Consider the following 26185-nt stretch of genomic DNA (forward strand, 5'->3'; position numbering starts at 1 on the left):
TTTGCCGAGTTGTTTGTCAAAGAGCCATTTTGTGAGAAGTTTGTGAATAAATTGATTTTTTTCTCATATAAACTGATAAGGTTGTGGGTAATTTTGGAGGACACATGAGAAAAATTATTTTGGAGTACATTTCTTTTACCCACAAAAAAGAATGTAAAAAAATCATGTAAAATGCAGTGTGACTCTGATTTGTGACATAAGAACTGTCATGGAGCTACTACGTGACCATGCACAGACTGGGGCGCATTCCCTCTTTTCACACATGCACACACAACATATATTTATGTGTACTTTTATGATGCTGGGGAGGCATAAAAGGGTGGACTGTGTAATATGTGGTTATCATGTGTATTATGTCTAGTGTAAAAGTCTGTTTTGTTATATATTCTAACTAATTAATATTTTACCAATTTAGCATTTGAGTTTACGAATAACTATGGGTCACAGTAATACAGTTAGATAAGTAAAATAGATAATCTTATTAGTTGGAAGCATCATTTGTTTAAACCGGTGCTGTTCAAACCATGGTTTCAGTGGACCTCTTTGGGCGAATCCATGTTACATCTGTGAATAAATGTGTTTCTGATTGTTTCTTGTGTTATTGTTTTTCTTATAGGAAAAAATGTGTTGATATTTAGGTTATGTCATGTGTAGAATTGTTTTACTAGATGTATGTGAAATGTTATGTTAGATTTACTGATAGTATAGTATGTTCTGTAGGTGGGTCAAGACATTAAGATGATGACCCTAGCAATCAGTAGACAGGTGAAGGTCTGGTGAAAGTAGCATGAGCGTGGTCGAAGCTCGACGGCCAGAAATAATGTGTGCTGTTAGCAGCTACAGTAATCCGTTTAGTGCAGGAATAGATTGCTGACTTGAACATGTTTGCTGTAAATATTGTATAGATTTTGTTTATTTCTTTTTTGGGTAACACTTTATAATAACTGCACACTATTAATCATTAATTAAGCATTAGTAAACAGATAACTAATATTTTATAAAGCATTAATAGACAGTAATAATCAGTTTATAAATACAGATATAAATGCATTATTCTTGATTTAAAAGCATATCTATAATGTATAATCTATAATTATATTAAGTTATTATCATACTTTATTCATGATCAATTCTCAAAGCATAGCATTATTTACAAACCAGTTATTTAGGAGTTGCCAGTGATTCATAAGATCACAAGAAATTTTGTAAATTCAGGTAGTTATAAAGCATTTAGTAGTGGTCAGATAACTATTTACGTGATCTCATCTAAAGTGAGGACTAGTTATGCCTTGTAAAGCATTTATAAAGGATATTTAAAGGCTCAGTTATCTTCTAAACAAAAAATGGAAACAAACACAACACAGTGATACAGAACACAGAAATATTAACAGCCTTTAAATCTCATTTGTAAAAGCTTTACAAGGCATAAATAGTCCTCACTTTAGATGAGCTTACAAAAATAGTTAACTAACAACTACATATGTTTTATAACTACCTGAATTAACCCTGAATTACAGTAGAAATGCATGTTAATAAACCATTTATTAACACTATAAGTAACTATTACTATATGTCTGAATAAAAAGATGTATGAATGCACTTTTAAATAGTTTATTAATCATTTACTTACAATTTCTAAGTGATCTTATGAACCACTGACAACTCCTTAATAACTGGTGTGTAAATAATGCTATACTTAATTTAGAAATGATAAATTGATCATTAATAAAGTATGAAAAACAATTATTAAATACATTACAGATATGCTTTTAAATCAGGTATAAAGCATTTATATCTGTATTTATAAACTGCTTATAAATGTCTATTAATGATTTATAAATGATGAATTAACTGTTTCCTAATGCTTATTTAATGATCAATAACATGCAGTTATTATGAAGTGTTACCCTTTTTTGGTTATTTTTGGTTTGTAGCACTATTTTATTCCTGCACTGTGGAACTTTTGACACTTCTTGCCTAATAAATTTGAAATTCAATGGATTCCTGCTTGTTCTGGACACCCTTTTATCTCCAACCGCACGGGTCATCGGGAACAATAACATATGTATAACACTAAATTAAGTAATGCTTTCTTATATGTTTTTTTTCATTCATTAAATATTTTATTTTAGTTAATGTTTGTATTTAATATGGACCATTACTTTATTCATTACTATTTATATTGCAGGCTCATTTTGTAAATGCAAACATTTTAAGTTTTAGACAATGCACACTTGGTGCTTAATGAAAAATTGACAAAATTCTGTTCACACGTCTATGCAAATATGATAAAACAGCTTGTGAACATTTATGTAATGTTATTTACCTCAGAAAAGACAACAATGGGGCATTGAAGGGGTCATATTATGTTGCTAAAAAGAACATTATTTTGTGTATTTGGTGTAATGAAATGTTACATTATTTCATAAATAATGTAATACATTATTTTCAAATTATTTTCCATATACTGTTCATTGTTGTTTCTCCTCTATGCCCTGCCTTGATTTTTACAAAGCTCATTGTTCTGAAAAGCGATGTGTGCTCTGATTGGCCAGCTATCTGGTGCAGTGTGATTGGCCAAATACCTCAAGCTTGTTATGGAAATGTTATGCCCCTTACCATACTGTGATGCCGTGTGTCTCGGAGCGCTGACACAAAAAAATTCAAAGCCATTATAAATGAGGCATTTGTTGCATCCAGTGGGGACATAATAACAGATTATAATGACTTATACTGTCTTTTTTTCATGCTGCATTGCATTGTGTTGCGTAAACATAAAACCATGTCTGCATTTGTGATCGGAGAAACCTCAAACAACAAGCGCTGCTCTACACTGCTCAAAAGTTGCGTTTGAATCTTGATTAAATATGAAAACGTACTTTCAGACTGTGAGTCAGAACAGCTGGTATGTAGTCTACTATCCCAGAATCAGGAAACTGTCCTCCATAAAATGCGCTGTACACATCTGAATATTTGGGTTGACGAGTCGATGAGTCTTCACTTTTATAAAGAATATATTTTTGGGTTGGAGACTTTAGTCTTTGCAACTTTAGGGAACTTATCTATTCACAAACAGCTTGTAACACTCCAAAGAGAAATGAATACTTGAAATCACATCATATGACCCCTTTAACATATAACATCTGGGGAGGCCCAGACAAATGTTTTTGCATATCGAGGCTGACATGTTACACCACTGAAAACCAAGGTGAGATTTTGAGAAAGAGATCTAACATACTGAATAACCTTAAAATACCCTGTACATTGTCTTTAAAACATATTGAGAATCCATGGATAACAGAATCAACATGGCAATGTAAAAAAAAAAGGAGAAAATCTGCTTATTTTCTTTATGTTCTTTAATCTAACATTTATTTGTAAAACCTATCATTCTATTTTAATACGTTGTTGTAGCAAACAATATAGAAATAAATATACATTATTATTCAGACTAGTATTTACATAACAATAACAGTAATGATGTGAATATCATAAAAACTAAAATTTATGCACTGAATACAGCTGATATAGTCATTGGTGTCAAATTTCATTTAACAGTTATACTCCTTATAAAAGAAGAGCTATTATATTTTTAACAGAATGATTAACTCATGGCTTATATTCAAATAATAAATATTCAAAATAGTAAATAATTATTTAGTTAACCTAATATTTAATTTTTATTGAGTCGTATCTTTCCCCATTCGCCCATATTTGAATTTTATGTGTACACATCTTCACAGATCAAACAATCACATGCTGTATGATCCTCATGACTTATACACACTTAACAACAAGTAAAGTATAAAAGCAGCTTCTTTCTGGAACTTCACAAAATCTTCCTCTGAGATTCTGAAGCCAACATTTGGAAAACCAAGGTGAGTTTTTGCCAAAGAGACTTGAATAACCTGAATACTACTGAATAACCTTTCTCTATAAAATATCCTTGTGCTTTGTTTTAAAAATACATTTAGAATCCACTGTGTGCAGTATATAATTGCAAACATTTCATTTTTAGGTTCATCATGGCAATCCTGAGAAGTGTGCTGCTTCTTTTCATTGTGTTCTCTATGGGGAATGCAGATGGTAACAAGACCTTTATTTGTAAAAACCCTTGTTATCCCTTTCTAAAAACCAAACCTTTGACATTTTGTAGTTTTATGGAAAGGCGTAGCAAGACATATTATAATATTTAAGAGATTAAAAGACTAATATTTGAATGATTAATGAAGGTCGAGACTAAAGCACACATTTCTTTAGCAAATGATCACACAAATATAAAATAAGCTTCATAAAATAATACAATTAAATACTTTTTTGCCGTGAATATTACAAGAGCCTTAATGTTTGTACTCTATGCAGTTGAGATAGCTGAAAGATGCCCCAATGGATGGATAAACTTTGGAGTCCGATGCTTCAAGTACTTCTCTCAGTCGGTTAACTGGATCACAGCAGAGGTAAAGTGTTGATGATTTTTATTATTTTTAAAGTAAAAATTCCTTTTCTGCAAATAGAAAATAATCAATCAGACCAGGCTTTGTTTTAAAATGACTTAAGTCACTTATGTTTTATGCTAAAACGATTATATTATGGATTACCATTAATTTTTTTTAATCTTTTTAGAGAAACTGTCTAAGTCTGGATGCAAATCTCGCATCTGTGCACAGTAAAGCGGAAAATGAGTTTGTGCAGAGTCTGTTGCCCTCTTCTTCCACACGTTGTTGGTTTGGTATTCAAGATGGGGAACAAGTAAGTTAGAGACTAAAATTTCTAAGGAAGATCCATAAACATTTTCAAAGCCAAACTAAATGGCCTACTAAATGAGTACAGCACTCTTATAATAAGTGTCTTTGCCCTGTAGGAAGGACAGTGGGTGTGGAGTGATGGAACTCCATATGACTATGCCTACTGGTGTGCTGGAGAACCTAACAATTCGGGTGTCGAAAACTGTGGGGAGGTCAACATCAACCAGAGTTGTAAGAATGCAGTCTGTTTTTCTTAAAGTACTTTAAATATTTATTTACATTCTTATAATTTAGTATCATACAGTAACATGAAATGGCTCATTTAGATGTCACACAGTACCTTAAGTATACATAGCATTTTATTTAGATTTTAACACCACTGACCAATAACTTATTTTATTTTTTCACCTTACAGCTAATCGTTGTTGGAACGATCTACCCTGTTTGAGTCAAATAGGCTATGTTTGTGCTAAAGTCCTGTGAGATCACATGCAGTCATCTTTCTCCAATATTCTGATTTCATCTTTAAAAAAATGTTACTCGTAAATTAAGCCTTTTAGAGATATGCTCTCAACTTTAATCTCTCCTCAATACTGATACATTTCTCAAATCAATAAAAGCATTGATAAAGCAAATATTGTGTATTGTTGAATTAAATCAAAATTATGTAAAAACATTTTACTACGTTGTGTGTGTATGCATACTGCATTAAATATTTGAACAACACTTTTAATTTACAATGAAATTACATTAAGTGACTTACTCCCAGATGTTGATTTACGATGACTCATTAATTCAATAATATCTAATCGTCAGCCTGCATACAGTGCGATATCAAAAATGAACATTGGTTATATCATGTCTATATGTTTAAATTTATATTAACTTAAACTGCTTGATTAAGAGAGTTTGGGTTCCTTGGCACATTCGCCTTGCTTATTTGGGTCTGAAAGACACATAACTTTCAGAAATGATACTTTTCAGTATCATTATAATCTTGAATCCAGTTAGGTCTGTTACTCCACCACCTGTAGGTGTGACATCATATGTCACTGTTACGGGTTCACAAGCAAACAAGTGGTGCCAATATACACTAATGGTATACTGTAATACTACTAAAAATCATGATGAATTGTTAAAAAAAATAACACAAGCTTAAAGATTGTAGTTGTAACGTTTGGTAATATTAATCACTCACCCCATGAAGAAGAATAATAGCTTTTAATAACAAACTCAGAGAAACATTACCAAACACTATAATAAACAACAACAGACAGATACAAAGGTAGATCTAAGAGAAAAGTGAAAGTATGTGAAAGTGACGTGACATTGAGCCAAGTATGGTGACCCATACTCAGAATTCATGCTCTGCATTTAACCCATCCGAAGTGTGCGCGCACACACACACACACACACACACACACACACACACACACACAGTGCCCGGGGAGCAGGTGGGGGTTCTTGCCTTGCTCAAGGGCACCTAAGTCGTGGTATTGAGGGTGGAGAAAGCACTGTACATGCACTCCCCCCACCCACAATTCCTGCCCGAGACTCAAACTCACAACCCTTCGATTGCGAGTCTGACTCTCTAACCATTAGGCCACGACTTGCCCGTGTCGTGGCCTAATAATATAATTCAGATATAATATAATATAATATAGAATATAAACATTGGGACTAATGAGATAATGAACACAGGTGGAAAGTAATGAAATAATAAACACAGAGAAACTAGGTCAAAGGGAGCAGAACTAAACCAACCAAAACACAAAACCGTTACATTTCACCCCCTCCCGGGAAGGCACAACCACGCACCGCAAAAGGAAACTCCAACTGAGGATGGATGGCAGGGCCTCTGGAGGAGGGCATGGAGCAAGGGAAAAACAAAACTATTTATAACAAAAATAACAGCCCATGGTGGAGCGGAAGGTGGGAGGAGCCAAGGGGAAGCCTGGAAAAGGAGGAGCCAGAAATAAAGCCACAGGTGCAGGCAAGATGAAGCCCCAGAGTGGAGTCAAGGTTGGGAGGAGCCAGGGTGGAGACGACTTGATGGTAGACAAGTCTCTGGGGACGAACCCAGCAGTTTGTCTCCCTCAGGGAGATCATCTCAATGAGTGTTGTGTATACAGAATTTTTGCGGACCATGTGTTGTGGTGGGCTTTGATGATATTGCCTTAAAGGACATTTTTCATAATAGATTTACTTAACCCATTTGTTTTAAGCTACCTGTGGGGAAAATCCATTGGTCCATGGCTTGGCTTTGGGCTTGGCTAATCAGGAAAGTCTGTGAACATTATTACTCTCAATTTGCCTGTTACATACTTGCTCACATGTATGAGATCTGTGAAACCATATTAGACACTGGATATACTCTATAGGCTCACCAGATCACCAGAACACTCCATAGCAGTTAGGAACTGACATTTAGAAACATTTCAAAACAGTGTAATGCAACAAAGTTTTTTAAAATAGGGTTTCAAAGCTACATGTTTCAAAAGCATCTATACAAGAAGGACCGATTTGTTCAACAGTGGGGATTTATTAAGTAACAAAACACCACTGGAAGGGACATCAGATTTCTGGAACCAGAACGAAAAATAGTTTTTCCTCAAAATAAATTGGAATAAAAAAAGTTTGTTTTTAATCCATGCTTTCAGTTGTGTTTTCAATTTCTGGGGGCAAAGAAAATGTCTCTGCCTTCTGTGGTGTTTGATTTCAGGACATATCAGATTGGTGTGAAAGTAGCAAAGTGAAAAGTACAAATATTTCAAATTGTCATTCTTCCAGAGCTCGGAGCCCTCCACCCAGACAGCACGCCAAATACGCATAAACTTACGGTATTAATATACGTAGATGTGAACTCGTGAAAAAAGAATAAAAGAAGATGCCAGTACTTGGAAAACGCATAAGGAAAAGGGATAAAGAAACCGTGTTAATTAAAAAATTGGTCACACTTTATTTTAGGGTCCAATTCTCACTATTAACTAACCATTAACTATAACTTTTGCCTCAATTAACTCCTTATTTGCTGCTTATTAATAGTTTATAAGGTAGTTGTTAAGTTTAGGGTATTGGGTAGGATTATGGATGTCATGCATTATATGTACTTTATAAGCACTAATAAACAGCCAATATTTTAGTAATAGACATGCTAATAAGCAACTACTTATTAGTGTGAATTGGACCCTATACTAAAGTGTTACCAAAAAATTTAATTTCATGATTTCTTAATCCAGAATTATTTCCTTCTGTGGAACACAAATGAACATATTCTGCAGAATGTCTATGCCATATTGTTTTCAATGCAGTGAGAGTGGGTTAGAATTGCTGATCTATAATATCACCACTTACTGGCAGTTTAGAAATCTATGAGCAATCCAGTCAGATCAGTGGTTGTCATTTTTTTTAATTGCCAAGCTCCACAAAAGAATAGAAGTGGAATAAAATCAAGTTAAAAATAATCCATATGAACTGTGTGCTATATTTCAAGTCTAAGTTAAAGACGTGTCTTATGCTCACAAAAGCTGCACATATCCGATTAAAAAATACTATAAAAACATTAATGTGTTAAAATATTATTTCAATTTAAAACAGTTTAAAATTCAGTTTATTCCCGTGATGGCTAAATTGAATTTTCAGCGGCACATGATCCCTCAGAAATCATTCTAATATGCAGATTTGGAGCTCAAGAAACATTTCTTAATATCATTATGAATATTAAAAACAGACGTGCTGCTTGATATTTTTCTTAAAACCATGATACTTTTTTCATTTCAGGATTATTTGATGAATAGAAGGTTCAAAAGAACAGCATTTATTTCAAACTGTTTTTTTTTTTTTTTTAAATAAAGTTTAAAATGTCTTAACTGTCGCTTGTGATGAATTTAATTCTTCAGTTTCTATAAAAATCTGACTTACCCCCAAACTTTTGGTGTGTTTTCTCATGAAGTGACATACAGCCAAGTATGGTGACCCATACTCAGAAATTGTGCTCTGACAGATTATGACTCCAATACAACAATGGCATTATACTAAAAGCATATGTATTTTAGCATAGGTTGCCATCATGGTCATCTTCATCTCCCTGAAGACAGACTTGAGGCTGTGCTTTCACTTCCAGGTTTCGACTCAGCCAGCTAGTCTGCTTAAGAGACGAGAAGCCACAGCTCCCACTGCTTCTATGCTCTGGCTCACTTCCTGTTGAGGGTACGATTACTATGTACAATACTTTAATAGGTTGGCCAAGAAATATGTTGGGTAAAGTTTTGCTCATGCTTAGCAATCCAGACAATAAGCAGTAACATATTATATAAACGTTTAGTTTTCACTTACTATATAAACAAAATACTGGTTTTGCTGTCACTCACTGTATCGGTCTTAATTACCTGCAGTTCTTTAGGATCCCTCTTGTTGTCGATATTGGGATGTCTATTTACACATTCATTAAGGATGCTGCAACAGTGAGATTAGAGTATCAAAAGCAGTTACTAATGACAACTTTTTCATTTAATTAATAAGATATCTCTATAAGAGTTTTCTTATCTCTTGAAATCATCTTAGATCAAACAACTAGGCGGTTTCATACTGATCTTTTTGCACTGGCACCAGTTATGCACCAGAGGTTAATATTCAGAGGTAGGGTTTGTTCACATCTCTAATCCTCTAAAGTATGACAAATAACAGTGACCACATTATTTTACTTACCTGAGGAGCAAGAAGTGTCCAGGAGGGGCAGTTGGACAGATTCTCTGAGCAGACAGAGGAGAGGATTGATGTTCTCCTGAAGAACTTGTAAAAGACTGTAAAAAAGGCCATTTAGGACATTTCCATCAACATTCCACTAAAAACAATAACCTTTAAGAACAATATAGTTGAGGGGTGAATCTTTCATTGAAAAGAAATGTTAGCCATTGGCATGAAATGGGTTGCAACAGTTTACTGGAATTTGGTTGTTTTAAAATAAATGAAATTGTATGCTAGCAAGTAAGATAAGGTACAATTAAAAAAGTGTGCCTTTTTTTTTTCAATTTTAAAAATGCCAATGTTTTTTTCTTGGGGTTGGGATATAGCATTTTTTTATAAGCTTTATATAAAATCAACAGATGTTTCTATGGAATGTCACCATTTAGATACATGCAGTACCTGGTCTCCTTTGATCTGATGGGGTTTCTTCACCACTTCTCTGATGAGCTGCAGTATGGTGTCTGTATGGAGTATGTTTAGTGCCTTCACTAAATCCAAGGTCATTTGAGAATCATTAGCATCTGGTAAAATCTATGTATGCATACACAAACATCCACAAAATGTAAAAACATAATTCAGTGCATCCATAGCACCATGATTGGCTTATTATACTGACAGTGTAATCATATTCATAAATCTGCAAATCAGCCTGAATGAGTCAGACTGGTGCAAATGGATGAATTAATTGTAGAGCAATGACTCTGAACATAACCAGTATCCATCAAAATGACATAGTGACAAAATAATTGCAGAAAATGCATCTGCATTATTCTGTGATGGGCGGCTCAGAAACAGACATTGCAAATGAATACACACCAAATGCAAAAGACTGTAAGATAGATTATAGTCTCTGATTAGATTTGGTGACATCTGTTAGCTCAGCAGTAATAAAAGCCTTGAGAAAACACATAAATGCATGCAAACACACACTGTGACACCTACATCTGTTCAATCTGATGCCATGAGCATCAAATGGGCATTAAGAGATTTACAAAGGATTTAACAGACAGAAGCAAACCCCAAAACACATGCCTGTTGAACAATCTGATTCATGTCTAGCAGTACTATTAATACTTTCTGTTTAGCTTTCTGTTCTTACCACCCAGAAATGCACACTGCAACTCCTATGATGGATTTAGACTCATTACAGCCGAATTAGTATAAGCTGCTGAATATAAGTTCCTGCACTTTATTCACACATCAATGGGATTCTGTATCTGGCAGGGGGAGGCACAAAACCAATATAGCAAATACACACAATATAGCAGCACTCACACAAATATCCTGGATTAAGCTCTTAATGCCATCAGCAGCTTAAAGTCATTATAATAGCAGCTCATTAAAAAGATTACAAGCAACAACCAGCCTTGAATTATGATGGTGGTTAGTATAAAAGTTTCTGGGGTGGTATGGTACCTTTTCAAAAGGTAAAACTATTTTTTATTCATTTTTTACCTAGGGGTGCTTATTGGTACCTTACATGTTAATACCCAAATGTTAGTACCTGAAAGGTATGAAAGTTTTGAAAAAGGTACTACTGCCCCAGTGGCAGCGTTTGTACCCTTTGTCTGAGAGTGTACAATGTTGTTATTATCAAGTTTCTAATCTAGATCTTATATACACACAGTTATAAACACACTTTTTTTCAGGATTCTTTGATGATTAGAAAGTTAAAAACAGAACAGTGTTTATTTCTGTAACATTATAAATGCCTTTACTGTTACTTTTGATCAATTTAATGTGTTTATGCTGAACAAAGATTAGCAAAATTATTACTAGAAAAAAACTAAAAAAAAAAAAAAACTTACCGACCCCAAACTTTGGAACGTTAATGTAAATGTCAATGTTAGTGTAAATGTCCATTTCCACTCTACAAAGCATATCCATAACCAGCTCTCCCTAGGCCATGTACTTATGGTACAAACAAAGTTGTGTGTAATGATATTGGTCTATTGATCTGGTCATTAATAGTGCTCCTCATAGAAGCATACCAGTGAAAACTGTGCACCAGGGGGCCAGAGAAATGTACATCAAGTGGCTATAGATGTGCATTTGATAAATACATAGGCCGGGTATGGAGGAGGGGTCTCTGCTATACAGTATTGTTCAAAATAATAGCAGTACAATGTGACTAACCAGAATAATCAAGGTTTTTCGTATATTTTTTTATTGCTACGTGGCAAACAAGTTACCAGTAGGTTCAGTAGATTCTCAGAAAACAAATGAGACCCAGCATTCATGATATGCACGCTCTTAAGGCTGTGCAATTGGGCAATTAGTTGAATTAGTTGAAAGGGGTGTGTTCAAAAAAATAGCAGTGTGGCATTCAATCACTGAGGTCATCAATTTTGTGAAGAAACAGGTGTGAATCAGGTGGCCCCTATTTAAGGATGAAGCCAACACTTGTTGAACATGCATTTGAAAGCTGAGGAAAATGGGTCGTTCAAGACATCGTTCAGAAGAACAGCGTACTTTGATTAAAAAGTTGATTAGAGAGGGGAAAACCTATAAAGAGGTGCAAAAAATGATAGGCTGTTCAGCTAAAATGATCTCCAATGCCTTAAAATGGAGAGCAAAACCAGAGAGACGTGGAAGAAAACGGAAGACAACCATCAAAATGGATAGAAGAATAACCAGAATGGCAAAGGCTCAGCCAATGATCACCTCCAGGATGATCAAAGACAGTCTGGAGTTACCTGTAAGTACTGTGACAGTTAGAAGACATCTGTGTGAAGCTAATCTATTTTCAAGAATCCCCCGTAAAGTCCCTCTGTTAAAAAAAAGGCATGTGCTGAAGAGGTTACAATTTGCCAAAGAACACATCAACTGGCCTAAAGAGAAATGGAGGAACATTTTGTGGACTGATGAGAGTAAAATTGTTCTTTTTGGGTCCAAGGGCCACAGGCAGTTTGTGAGACGACCCCCAAACTCTGAATTCAAGCCACAGTACACAGTGAAGACAGTGAAGCATGGAGGTGCAAGCATCATGATATGGGCATGTTTCTCCTACTATGGTGTTGGGCCTATTTATCGCATACCAGGGATCATGGATCAGTTTGCATATGTTAAAATACTTGAAGAGGTCATGTTGCCCTATGCTGAAGAGGACATGCTCTTGAAATGGTTGTTTCAACAAGACAATGACCCAAAACACACTAGTAAACGGGCAAAGTCTTGGTTCCAAACCAACAATATTAATGTTATGGAGTGGCCAGCCCAATCTCCAGACCTTAATCCAATTGAGAACTTGTGGGGTGATATCAAAAATGCTGTTTCTGAAGCAAAACCAAGAAATGTGAATGAATTGTGGAATGTTGTTAAAGAATCATGGAGTGGAATAACAGCTGAGAGGTGCCACAAGTTGGTTGACTCCATGCCACACAGATGTCAAGCAGTTTTAAAAAACTGTGGTCATACAACTAAATATTAGTTTAGTGATTCACAGGATTGCTAAATCCCAGAAAAAAAAATGTTTGTACAAAATAGTTTTGAGTTTGTACAGTCAAAGGTAGACACTGCTATTTTTTTGAACACACCCCTTTCAACTAATTGCCCAATTGCACAGCCTTAAGAGCGTGCATATCATGAATGCTGGGTCTTGTTTGTTTTCTGACAATCTACTGAACCTACTGGTAACTTGTTTGCCACGTAGCAATAAAAAATATACTAAAAACCTTGATTATTCTGGTTAGTCACATTGTACTGCTATTATTTTGAACAATACTGTACTTCTTTCTCAATGTTTGAGTACAGTTCCATTCAAGAAGCAACATGCAGAGACCTGTTATGTAACACAAATCTGTCCTTGTTGCATCCATTGACTTCATGGCTACCACACAGAACATCATATCCATCATATGCATATTCAGCCTTAAAAGAGTATTAAAAGTGGAAAACGTGTGGCATTATGCTGGTTGGTTAAATGCATTTAAATAAAAAGAATAAAAAGAAATACACATTTTAACAAAACTTTTTCACCTACTGCTGGGGAAACAATAAGTAGCATCCATCATCACATATACATCTTCTGTTTGAACTACAGTCATGATTACAGATATACTATTGGTACAGTATTTACAATAAACTACCCATTAAAATTGTATGGAATGCATAACAACATGTCATATGTTTGTTAGAACTGAATGACTCACTCACTGCAACTCACTGGATGGTCGACAGTCTCGTGCCAAATAAGATCATGTGTTTAGAAAAGTCGAAAGTTTAAAAATAGTTAAAAGCTGGCACGAGAGAGGAAAGATGCGTCATATTTATATTCAAAGCTGTAGCTGCTTCACTGTATTTTTAATCAAATAAATGCCACGTTAGTGAGAATAAAATACTTATTTTATAATATTAAATAATATAGCACTATAAAAACTTAAGGTTCCTGGAGGCACCTTTAGGCTTTACGTGAAAGAGCATTAATGAGTATAGCACAAGCTGACCCAGTGAGATAACCTGCAGATACTAGAATATATTTTCACTGTTTGCTGCAGATTTATAGTAAACGCTGGCATAATTAAATCGCATAATTAAGTTATAAATTATACTCTCAGTAACAAAACACTTTGGCAAAAAAAATAAGTCTTTATATTTTTACTTAAATGCTAAACCATCCAAAAAAAAAGAAAAAGAAAATTTTATTTGTATCTTTACCTTTATTGTATTTATTTGTGCTGCTGCTTGTAGTAAGAATTATATTTATATACCGGTATATATTTTTTGAAAGTATAGTTTGTCCATAAACATAGCACTTACCGAACAGTACCGAAATTGTGAAACAAACTGAACGTTGAAAATGATAGATGCATAGGAAATAGTATTACAGTATGTCATTTAATAGAGAAATAATAATAAAGCTTAATCGTTACATAATATTTATTTTGAACACAACTAGACAAGGTCATAGAACTACACAACAGCAGAGAGGTCGTTGTTTCTTCACCACTGAATCTTGATTTGATTAGGTATGGTCAGTCCACAGGACTTAGGTCTCCCTGATCAGTTTTGTGAGCTTCTGGACCTTTGTCTTGGTAGACATGTCCACATATTTATCACCAATGCTGACGATCATGCCCCCAAGGATAGAGGGATCAGACTGTGGGAAGGAGGAAGAGAAACCCATTAAACATCTGTATTACATTACAATAAATATACCAATAAACAAAACCTATTTGATAAAAACAATCATTTACTTTTGACTAATTCTAATTCAATGTGAACATTTTAGGACTCTTTCTTGGTTTCGACACATTAAAAAAAAAAAAATCAAAACATTAGGCTGTACCCGCTTAAAAATTTTTTATTTTAAAACGAATACTAAAATGAAGCCCAGCTTCTGGAACAAGCCGTTTTGGCCCTTCTGGACAGCTGTGGCCTAATGGTTAGAGAGTTGGACTTGTAACCTGAAGGTCACAGGTTCGAGTCCCGGAGTGCTGGCAGGAGTTGTAGGTGGGGAGGGATGAATGAACAGAGCTCTCTTCCACCCTCAATACCCATGACTGAAGTGCCCTTGAGCAAGGTGCTCCCCGGGCGCTGGATATAGCTGCCCACTTCTCCGGTGTGTGTTGACTGTGTGTTCACTACTCACTGCTGTGTGTGCACTTGGATGGGTTAAGCTCTTTTTTTACCTTGGTCTCAAGCTTGATGGACTCTCCCTTTGCCAGGAAACCATTCAGTGCCATCTTCAGCTCTGCAAGATTAGCTTCATCCAGAGGCTGTTCACAAAGTTTAATTCAAAACTAGTTAGACGCAGATCAGAAATCTTTTAAAATTAAGGTTTAAAAAACAAAATAAAACAAAAAAAGGGTTCAAACAAATGTATACAGTACATGGCTTACATGTGCGGTGGTGACTGAGCATGTGACCTCTCCTCTGTGGGCACTCATCATTTTGCCAAAGGCTGTGATGACATCAGGGGTCAAGGTCAAGCGGCCATTTTCTGCTAGGACATCTGTAAACAAAAGTTATTACTTATTCATATACAATACATTTTCAAACCCATAAAATGCTCTGAACTTTCTAAATGAAACTATTATCATCATTTTCAATGGCACTCTTCTACAGACTTTTCACTTAATATGTGCAAACTCTACTTGCACATTTATTTTGATCACATCATGCTTCTCACTGAATCAACCTGAGAGATGTAAAGAGAATAATGACTGGTCAGAAAACTCACTGATGAAGTTGATGGTGATGGGGGAGAGTTTAGCATTGGTCAAAGTATCAGTGAAAGTCTTCTGTTTGACACTGCGCTTGACATGGGGGTTCATCACGATACTTGACAGCTTTGGATCCTTAATCAGGCTCTAGAAAGATTAGGAAAAATTAAAGAAAAGCCAGAACTACTGAAGCTTTGTATAAAACAAGCACAAACAAAGAGAGGGAAATCCAAAGTGAAACTCACAAATACACGACCAAGTTCCTGTTCAACCTTATCAAGGCTCTTCTGCTTGCTGGCAGCAGAGAACAGGGCAGTAGCATAACGTCCCTCCACCCCATAGACCTGGATAGGGGGCTGAAGAAACATACTATGGTAAAAATAAAGCCTGGTGTGCAAAAAAACGTTTACACTAATATGGACATCTGAACATCTGAAACCTTATGACTCTGGCATCATGTAACAGTATATAAAGCAAATGCATCAGAAATAAAACGTGCAGTTAAATCAACACCAGAATAACTTATTAAATACTATTACACAAAGAAATCGCTGTGCATTTAACAAAATATTATATAGCTACTATGATTGTCAGTACTGCAGAATTGTACTAGTAAAATGTTTTCAGAATATGTCATGGTAATTTTTTTTCGTGGTATCTGCATATAATGTTACTTAAAATGAATGACTTTTCTTTGTTTTATTGGTTTGTTTACCTTGACAAGTTTTGCTACTGGTCGGATCACAGAGGTGCTAAACTGACGCACCTGCACAGAGATAAAGAAAATAACATGCAGGAAGATTGATCAAATATGAGAGACACAACCTGGTTACAAATATCAATTATAATCTTTTCATGTCAGCAGTGTCACTTTTTTTTTTTTTTGCGTCTCAAAACCTTTATAACTGCATCCTATGACTTCAATAGCGGTCTCACTTCTATATGTTTCAAAACGTTTGTCTAATCTCATTTCCAGTGTTTAATCTTTCAGAATGAGCATATTTGGAAAACAATTTAATCAGGTCCTTTGTTTCAAAATTTTATATAGATTGACCTACACCAAGTCTAATATCTCGTGGTTTTCCGTGCAGATACCAAAGCTTATCAGAATATTATACCTGCAGCCCCACTCCAAGCGCTGACATTTTCTCCTGCGACAGTGTAGGTCAGAAGCACTGCGCATGCGTGAATGTCTCGGAAGAAATACGCAGGAGCTGCGCTCATGCATTGTGGGAAATATGGTTAGTCATATCAGTGGAAAATTACACTGAAAGATTACGGGATACTTAACAAAGAAGACGTTTTAGAAACTTATTTAAATAACTTCCCCTATTTATTTATTTTTTATATTATATTATATTATATTATATTATATTATATTATATTATATTATATTATATTATATTATATTATATTATATTATATTATATTATATTATAATGTCTCGTATGAATCAACGCGTGTAAAAGCGTCTTAAATTAAAGTCGCATATAGCATTCATCTTAAATCTAGTGGTCAGTCCAAAATCAAATAAATGTATTTTTACCGAACCTGATATACTGGTATAACAGAGGTTTGGACGCATACTTAAAGATCACAGTTCTTAACTTCCAGTCTTCTGTTTATTATTGTAAAGTGATCAAGGTCATCACTGACTGCAGGCAGAATATCTTTGTCAAAAAATAAATATATAAATAAATAACAAACTTACACTTACATGGATGCAGTTTACTTAGACTGCACTCTTTCATCTGTTCATTCTGTGAAGACAGATGCAGCTACGACTATGAGCAAGAAGGTATATAAAAAATAATCTTGATCCTTTCACCCAGATACAGACTATTGAGATATAACCAATGAGTATTTGTGTATTTCATCTTTAATGTGTAGGTGGACACTCTGTTGGCACCTGTGGGATGACCAGGACTCTGTTAGACTTGAATTCTATTTATTTACTTAACGAACTCCCGATGACAGAAAGGGCTGTAAAATCTATTGTTATGCTGGATGAAATTATAGCATGCATACATTTAAACTAAGGTAAACCAACTTGGTAAAGAACATTCTTTATGAGAATTATAACAAGGACAGGTGCATTTCCACATCGTTCTTTTGACTGCAAAATCTAAGAAGCTTAGAATGAGCCTTTCCACATACTGTCTCATTGAATCCTGAAGTTTTGATAGTGACTAAAGTGGGCGATTTCTAGTCGTTTCCATTACTTATTAAGGGGTTACGAGAGGTGATAAATCATGAAACAAAGGCTCGTTTAGAATAGACCGTGTGATCTGACAGGCGTGTCTTAATATGCAAATTGACCACACATCGTTATGACACGTTTACGCACAAACTGTACAAGAAGGGCGTCGCCGTTTACAGCGGAAGATAAAGAATGGAGGGACGTTTATAAAAGGCGCGTTTGGGGAACCATTCATTCTGAAGGAAATAAATCTTCCATTTCTGAACTTTTAAAGACCTCTTCTGACATCGAACATATCCTGCATCCTTCCGCGTTGAAGATTTCAGAAACAGTAACGTTAGATGATCACTTCCCTTGGAGTCGTTCGATCAGTTTTTGATTTCGTTATATCATGAAAATGGTAAGTTGTATCTCAAGTGTAACCAGAATTTTTAAGTAAATAAACCAATGATCTCAAACTTGGGAGTTGTAAAGAGACTGTATTTTGCGTACAGTGTGACGTACAAATGCGCCGTATGTGAAGAATTTCGTAATTTAGTAGTAAGTTAGTTTAAATACCTGCAATATAAGCCCAAATAATCAATAAACTTTTAAAATGCTGTTTTTGAAATGACGTCATTCAAAATACATCTTGAGTTAAACGGATATTTCATTTAAAATTGAGCAAGGAGGCGTGACAGCATTGTTGTCATCGTCACCCTAAGTATTATTTAGCATCTTTGAAAATGAATGCTGATGGAGGCTGCTCGCAATAAAGTCGTACATGTTTTGAGGGTAAGTAAATAATGACGGTCTTGGTCGCTATATTACAGCGAGCTCTGCTTCTAGAAATTTCGCAGGAGTCGCAGTGGGTTGGTGTTGTAGCTTGTCCTGTCACTCAGAGTAAAATTCCACGCAGAAAGAATCGACACATTTCCCAACACGATATGAGTGTCAATGCGCAGTTTAATAGGACATTGTTTTTAATAGGGTCGATTTAGTCACCCGTGCTTGAAGAACTAGTTCTCTTCAGATATTTACTGTCATGTATGTATTTTATATGTTGAAAGTCGTTGCCACTTGTTGCTAGAGCAAATTTGAGGTTGTAGTGAGGTGCTGCAAATGGAAATTTTTTCCCCCTTGGCCAACCAGATCACCCATACGCAGATTATTACAGTCTGGCTGGTTGTTATGCATCTGATGGTTCTTTCAAAAATCAAAAGGGACACATAATTTTCAATGTCATCATTCACTCACTTACCCTTTTTGAATCTTTCTTGGAGATGTTAGGCAGAACATTTGTGACAGTCAAAGTCATCATTCACTTTCAATTGCATCGTTTTCACGTTAAACCTAATTATTACCAAGACTTACATTATGCCTAACATCGTTTTTTGCGAAGGTCGTATGAGGTTTTGAACGACATGAGGGTCATTAAATTATGTTAGCTGTCTCTTTAATACCTAGCTGATTTAGTGTTTTGTTATTGGTGATGTGTTGTCAGTTATGCTAAGTTTATATCAACACTGATGAGCAAATGCAACCTGATAAGTCCTGTCATACGATTAGTCTCATGGTATCATGGTTGTGCCTTGATATACAGATAAGGCCATGGTAGGTTGTAATCATTCTTTCTTAATGTGTTTTACAGTAATTCTATGTCTCAGTTCATATACACATACAGTATCTGAGAAAACTACAAGTGAAAACTTAATTAAATACAGATGGAGCATAACTTACCCGTTTTATAAAAAGCATGGGCTATGAAAGGGAAATCTAAGGCACTTTTTTTCATGATGTGAACCTAGATTGGTGATGAGGGATTTTGTTTGGTAAGGTTTGGTCTCCTGGCTCCCCATGTTGGACTGTAATGTAAGAGGAACAGAGTTGGCATTTCTGACAGCATACATCAGATACAAATGTGACAGCATATCGAGTGAGTTATAGGAGCAATTTCACAGTAATACCAATAGGTGGCAGCAGTCACTCCTTATTTACATTTCTTGAGGATTTTTTTTGTTTATTGGCATAAGCATTTGGTCGTGTATTTTACCATTGATTACGTTTAAATATTTGTTTCTCATTTCCATTTTAAACCTCAAAAGTAATATGATTAAACTGATTGGATAGTTGGCAGGGCTGTTGCAGTCTGACCTTTAGCTTGCTGTTAGATATCATAGGATGTTAAGCTAGCTGTCAGAACCAACCAGTGTAGTGTTATGTAATAATCTGCCTTATGATTCACCCAAGGAATTAGTGCCTAAAGTCTGAGCTGGTATAGTTTCAAATGGCAGAGCAATGGATTGGGAAGTGTTGCGACACATTTAAGTTATGCAAACATAAAAGCCAGGCAATGATTATTGGAGACAAAGATGTAACAAGTAAAAAATAAATAAAAAAATTCCAATCCATATTGAGCTAAATTCTTATACATTTTAAAAGCGAGGTTTAATAAACTTGGGATAAACGGTTGTTTTAATAAAGACTGAAAGATGAATTTGAGAAGCCATTTGTACAGTTACATTCATTTTAAAATGTGTTATTGGTGTTATAATTGTTTTAAAATATTTAGTGAGGGAAGGTTAATCTAACTGTAAAATAAGGGAAATGTGAATGCACAATTAAATATCCTGTATTGTTGAATACCAATAAATTAGTCAAATGTTTCAGATCTTCCAATTACTAATTTGGTAACATTATAAAAACTTTGCATTATTTCTATTTTCTGCATTTGTAAATCTGTACAATGATATAAATAAAATCTTTATGAAAATGCTATTTTCCTGTTTTGTGGTGATAATAGTCCATGGCTAGTTATAATAAATGGCATGGGGAAAATCCTTTAGTCTTTTGATCCACACATGATCTAATGCATGCCCTGTCTCTGTCTCTCTCTTTCTTTCTGTGTTTGCTGTCTTGCAGGAATGTAAACTCTTGCCATTTCTAGACCAGAAGCCAGAGACATCCTCCCCAAAATAACTCTTGTGCTTCATGAGAGCACCGTTGGATAACCAATCAAATCAAAACCAAACACAAACCAAATAGAAATTCATCTGACAGATGGTGGATGCTTCCGTTTCCTTCTAGAAAGACAGCAAACCAAAGGAATAAGAGATTTTTATTTTGCTTGCATTTTTGCCCAAAAGAGCCTAAATTATTTCTGACAATTGCATTTTGAACCGTTATAGTAGGTCAAACATGTTAAAAACGGGACCAGTGATGGAGGCAGTGGATATTGCAGTGGTTGCACTTTATTTTGTCCTTGTGCTTGCAATTGGTCTCCTCTCCATGTGGAAGGCCAATCGTAGCACTGTCAGCGGCTACTTCCTGGCAGGTCGAACTATGAATTGGGTGGTAATCGGTGCCTCACTGTTTGTCAGCAACATCGGCAGTGAGCATTTCATTGGACTTGCTGGTTCTGGTGCAGCCAGTGGTTTTGCAGTGGGTGCCTGGGAGTTCAATGCCCTTCTGCTTCTGCAGCTGCTCGGATGGGTGTTCGTCCCAGTTTACATCTACTCTGGAGTTTACACCATGCCAGAGTACCTCTCCAAGCGCTATGGAGGCAGGCGGCTAAAGGTTTACTTCGCAGCTCTCTCACTTCTACTGTACATCTTTACTAAACTCTCAGTGGACTTGTACGCAGGAGCTCTTTTCATCCAGGAGTCTCTTGGCTGGAACCTCTACCTGTCGATCATCTTGCTTATCTCCATGACCGCCTTGCTCACAGTAACCGGTGGACTGGCGGCTGTGATCTACACAGACACTCTGCAGGCCGTGCTCATGATTGGCGGTGCGTTAACCCTTACCATCATCAGTCTGGTCAAAATAGGCGGTTTGGAAGGAGTGCGGGAAAAATACATGGAGGCGATCCCCAATGTCACAGCCATCCTTGCTAACAACAACTTCAGCTTTCAGTACACAAACTCCTGCAGAATTCATCCCAAGCCAGATTCCCTCAAGCTCCTACGAGGGCCGCTTGATGAAGACATCCCTTGGCCAGGCTTCCTTTTGGGTCAGACACCCTCATCCATTTGGTACTGGTGTGCTGACCAGGTCATTGTCCAGAGAGTGTTGGCGGCCAAGAATATTGCCCATGCTAAAGGCGCCACACTTATGGCAGGAATACTTAAAATCCTTCCTATGTTCATCATTGTTATACCAGGAATGATCTCCCGAATCTTGTTCCCTGATGAGCTAGCATGCATCGGACCAGAGCACTGCATGGCTGTGTGTGGCAGTCAGGCTGGCTGTTCCAACATCGCCTACCCTCGGCTGGTCATGAGCGTAATGCCGGTGGGTCTCCGAGGGTTGATGATGGCTGTGATGATCGCTGCCCTCATGAGTGACCTGGACTCGATTTTTAATAGCGCTAGCACAATCTTCACATTAGACATTTACAAAATGCTGCGTGGATGTGCCTCCTCCTTTGAGCTAGTGGTCGTCGGCAGGTTGTTTGTGATAATCATGGTGACTATCAGCATCGCTTGGGTGCCTGCCATTATTGAGATGCAAGGTGGCCAGATGTACTTGTACATTCAGGAAATGGCAGGATACCTCACACCTCCCATTGCTGCCCTCTTTCTGCTTGGAGTCTTCTGGAAACGTTGCAATGAGACCGGCGCATTTTGGGGCAGCATGACTGGGTTCGTACTGGGCACCACCCGCCTCTTCCTTGGGTTCATATATCGGGAGCCAAAATGTGACCAGCCGGATGAACGCCCGGCTTTCATCACACATGTCCACTACATGTACATTGCTGCCGGGCTGTTTTGGATCTCTGGGCTGGTGGCTGTGTGTGTCAGTCTGTGCACATCACCCCCAGAAGAGGAGAGGATCAAGCGGACCACAATCTGGGGCTTGAAAAAACTTAAACGCCTTCCTATGACAGAACGAGAAGAGATGTACAAACTCACTAATGGCAGTGGCGACAGTGTTCTCAAGAAAGATGTTCCTGAAGACATCCAGAAGGAGAGATGTCTTGATGGGGCTGACATGAAACTCCTTATGCCATCCTCTTGTGACCAAGATCCCATGACCCCCAGCACTGAGGCATCCACACCGATGGATCTTATTGCCAATGGTCATACAAATCTTGTAAAACAGAAGAATCAAGGCAAGTGTGATGAAAAGAGCTGCCTTCAGCGGTTTGACTGGATCTGTTGTCACAAAGAGAAGACGTCTGTTATCGAACCCAAAGTCACTGAGGGAGATGAAAGAGCTGTACGTGAAATGCTTTATGAACCTCCTAAGATCAAGATCTTACTTAACGTAGGCCTGGTATTCGTCTGTTCACTGGGTGTTTTCATGTTTGTGTACTTCTCCATGTAATATGCTGATCTTGCAGTACTGTAAGGCCTGTGTGAAAGACCGCATATTTATATGAACTATTTGTTAATACAAGCCATTTAGAGTCTGTAATATTTACAGTGTGGTTTAACTTCCTTTTAGGGACTCTAAGCATTTTTAATCATACTGATGGAAGTTATTTGTTCTTTGCCTTGACTCTGTCACACCTCCTTAAAAAATAATCAACTCTTCTTTGTGGTATGTTGATGAACAAATGTGTTGTTGAAACGGTAGCTTTTTGTATAGTTTTTTTGAGCTAAGCTAATGACATTATAATATTTTTTGCCTTGCTGAATTTCGCCTTAACGTGTTCACTCCTCCAAACCAAAATGGTCAGTTTTTTCCCCCTCAATGGACCACTCAACTTCACTGTGTAAGGAATTTGTCTTTTGTATATGTGTTTGTAATTGTAAGCACACTCGTAGGAATACCAAATTTCTAAAACTTGACCTCACTTGTAAATGTGTCACCCGTGTAACTGGAAAAGTCTGACCAAGGTTTAAATGTTAAATGGAAATTGTGAAAATAATGTTGTTCCATCTGATTAAACCTTCCTAAACACAAGTATTTATGTAATAACAATGTAAATTGTAACTGTAACTCTGTATTGTAATTTTCTTACAACTTTTTGGATTTGTCGCTCCTTTCATCCTTTCCAAAAAAAAAAAAAAAAACGAAACACCAAAATGCCTTTTGTGCAGAGCATAAGCTGTAAAGACACTGCTTTGTTTTCATTTTGGGAATTTAACAGTTAATGTGAAAAGACTTCCAGAGGTTTTCACTACAAAACAACGCAACTATAAACACAAACTGGTTATGTGGATGTTATACTAAATCAAAACCGCCGCAGGAATGACTTGCTAGCTAGAGAACACTATCATTAATGTGTTAATAACGGATATTATGATATCCTAAAAAGGGTCATTAAGACTGGGATGTCCAATTTTGATTGCTGCGCAAAATAGTATCTTTTTCTTCTAGAAGAAGAATTTGATTGTGGCTGCAGTAACAGGCATTGCCTGTTGTTGATCTGCTGGTGAATGCACTATTTGTTCAGACAAAGGGGAACTGCAGGATGGCCTTATCGAATATGAGATAAGATGAACTTCTCATATTCTTGTACTTCTTTTAAGTACAAGTTTACAATCGTTGTATTAAGAACTTGAAAAGCCCTCAATTATAATTCAATTTGAATTCCGAAGTTTTGTCAAAAGAATTATATGGATTATTTTTTTTTTTTAAATCATTCCAAATAAAATTAGATCATTAGATCTAATTAGATCATTGGAGGGCTTTTTACATTGAAAATGTAATATATGTTAATCACTTTGTGTAGTAAAACCCATTTTTATACAAATAATCTTTTTGTAAAAGGCACATTAATAAGAAGAAAATGTTCAATAGAGATTTGTTCATTATATTAATTGATCCAAATTAATGGTTTGGTTTGTGACTGCTATCAGCTATAAGCTCATATTGTTTTTATCTGTAGATTCATTCTCGGTCTCAAGAGTAAAAAAAATCCCAGTCATATCACTGCCTAAGTTGAAATAAAATTACTTTAAAGTAAATGTACAATGTTTAGGAACTGTTGTGATTATCTGAGGCTTAATAAATTCAGATTCATTGTTCTCAACATCCAAACCTGACATGATATCCTTGAAATTACAAAATAAATGTTCCGTTTTCATGTGTTGTATAGACTTTATGCTCCAACAGAAAATCTTTTTAGCACACAATAAGCACTTGCATGCATGTCCTGACAGTGCCATACTACTTGCTTAAGGGCGTGGAAGTGATTGTTGGTTTTGGGTACACCGCAGATTTTCAAACCAATACCCAAAGTTTTTAAATATTTATCCATGCATTTAATAGTGAAATGTTTTTATTTTTTTTTATTTTTTTTAATCGAAGGTACTTATACATTATGTTGTTTGTTTGTGTTTGATAATGTGAATTTAAATGTACTGTTACATTTTATTTAACATAACAACAAAAGGGTTTTGCGTTTATTTGGTTTAATTTGATTTGAGTCGCTTGTTTTGTTTGAATCATTTATTACTGAATAGTGTATAGTTTGCAGATATTTCTTGTTGTGTGATTTAGAATGTGTACATATGACAATTACTTGTGTTGCAGAAATCTGGCTTTATCGATTCATTGGGATGAGTTCCAGGAGCTAAAAAGATGCATATGGAGTTTATTGCTTTCAATCTTTGATCTTATCAAAAATTCACAAATGATTTGTACATTGTACATTTGCTACTTTTATTATCAGATGTTGCAGATGAATAAAAAGACATTCATTTGAGAAGAACAAACAGTTTGAGCTTGGTTATTTGACATTAAATCTTGTATATTTTGTAATTTACTTGCATGTTGTTAAGCTTTTAATTCTTTAATTAATTTGTCCTCTTCCAAACAATTGACTAAACCACCACAGTTTTACAGTCTTGTTTATCATGTCATTCATGGCTCCGTAATGTCATGTAGAAATTATAATCATGTCTTGTAATATGATATTCCAATAACACACCACCAATACTGCACAAATTTATTTAGTCCCTAAATGAATATTCTGCATAAATATGATAATCCACCTAAAATATAAAGACAATTACTCTATACACATAGTCAGTATCAACCATTTTAATAATATACACACGTTAGCTGTAAAGTCACTAAGTAGTTTATATAAGCAGAACTATATAGACACTAGTGGTCTACATCAAATATAAATTTGTTTTTGAAAGAATATAAAATAAAGATTTCAGATTATGCATTGCTTTGAAGTGAACTGTAAAGGGAAAAGTGCTCTCTCTCTCTCTCTCTCTCTCTCTCTCTCTCTCTCTCTCTCTCTCTCTCTCTCTCTCTCTCTCTCTCTCTCTCTCCCACCAGAGCATGACAGTTTGTATCTGTGCACAGTAGTTTTCCACTTACAGCTTCCATTTAATTTGCATTCAGATTGCATGTTAGGAGGTGACTGAGTGGAAAACTTTCTTGAG

At 35.9% G+C, this 26185-nt stretch overlaps 3 protein-coding genes across 3 annotated transcripts; 2 read left to right on the forward strand and 1 right to left on the reverse strand.

Moving 5' to 3' along the window:
* The first annotated feature begins 3809 nt into the window (after positions 1–3809).
* Positions 3810–5380, forward strand: LOC113053740 (ladderlectin-like). Its single transcript, XM_026219009.1, has 6 exons — positions 3810–3878; positions 4019–4086; positions 4363–4457; positions 4624–4749; positions 4862–4976; positions 5161–5380. The coding sequence occupies exons 2-6, from the start codon at positions 4026–4028 to the stop codon at positions 5226–5228; spliced, it is 465 nt and encodes a 154-aa protein (XP_026074794.1). The 5' UTR covers positions 3810–3878; positions 4019–4025; the 3' UTR covers positions 5229–5380.
* Positions 5381–14308: 8928 nt separating this feature from the next.
* LOC113053127 (ATP synthase subunit O, mitochondrial-like) lies at positions 14309–16862 on the reverse strand. Its single transcript, XM_026217891.1, has 7 exons — positions 16774–16862; positions 16371–16421; positions 15901–16011; positions 15673–15802; positions 15332–15444; positions 15122–15208; positions 14309–14589 (listed from the first exon to the last, which is right to left on the reverse strand). Exons 1-7 carry the CDS (start codon positions 16798–16800, stop codon positions 14479–14481), a joined length of 630 nt encoding a protein of 209 aa, XP_026073676.1. The 5' UTR covers positions 16801–16862; the 3' UTR covers positions 14309–14478.
* A 1139-nt stretch (positions 16863–18001) lies between these two features.
* LOC113053128 (sodium/myo-inositol cotransporter-like) lies at positions 18002–25494 on the forward strand. Its single transcript, XM_026217892.1, has 2 exons — positions 18002–18255; positions 20757–25494. The coding sequence occupies exon 2, from the start codon at positions 21033–21035 to the stop codon at positions 23160–23162; it is 2130 nt and encodes a 709-aa protein (XP_026073677.1). The 5' UTR covers positions 18002–18255; positions 20757–21032; the 3' UTR covers positions 23163–25494.
* Positions 25495–26185: the final 691 nt, after the last annotated feature.

Source organism: Carassius auratus, chromosome 34 (genome assembly GCF_003368295.1).
Source record: "Carassius auratus strain Wakin chromosome 34, ASM336829v1, whole genome shotgun sequence".
Lineage (NCBI taxonomy): Eukaryota > Metazoa > Chordata > Actinopteri > Cypriniformes > Cyprinidae > Carassius > Carassius auratus.

Bases quoted from the DNA above. Each gene is read 5' to 3' on its own strand.
- LOC113053740 (XM_026219009.1), top strand. From the start codon at position 4,026: ATGGCAATCCTGAGAAGTGTGCTGCTTCTTTTCATTGTGTTCTCTATG. The intron at 4,458-4,623 runs GTAAAGTGTTGA...TAATCTTTTTAG, and splicing joins TTAACTGGATCACAGCAGAG to AGAAACTGTCTAAGTCTGGA. The intron at 4,750-4,861 runs GTAAGTTAGAGA...TTTGCCCTGTAG, and splicing joins GTATTCAAGATGGGGAACAA to GAAGGACAGTGGGTGTGGAG.
- LOC113053127 (XM_026217891.1), bottom strand. From the start codon at position 16,800: ATGTCAGCGCTTGGAGTGGGGCTGCAG. The intron at 16,422-16,773 runs GTATAATATTCT...ATCTCTGTGCAG, and splicing joins CGCTTGGAGTGGGGCTGCAG to GTGCGTCAGTTTAGCACCTC. The intron at 14,590-15,121 runs GTAAAAAAAGAG...TCCTTCCCACAG, and splicing joins CCATCAAGCTTGAGACCAAG to TCTGATCCCTCTATCCTTGG.
- LOC113053128 (XM_026217892.1), top strand. From the start codon at position 21,033: ATGTTAAAAACGGGACCAGTGATGGAGGCAGTGGATATTGCAGTGGTT.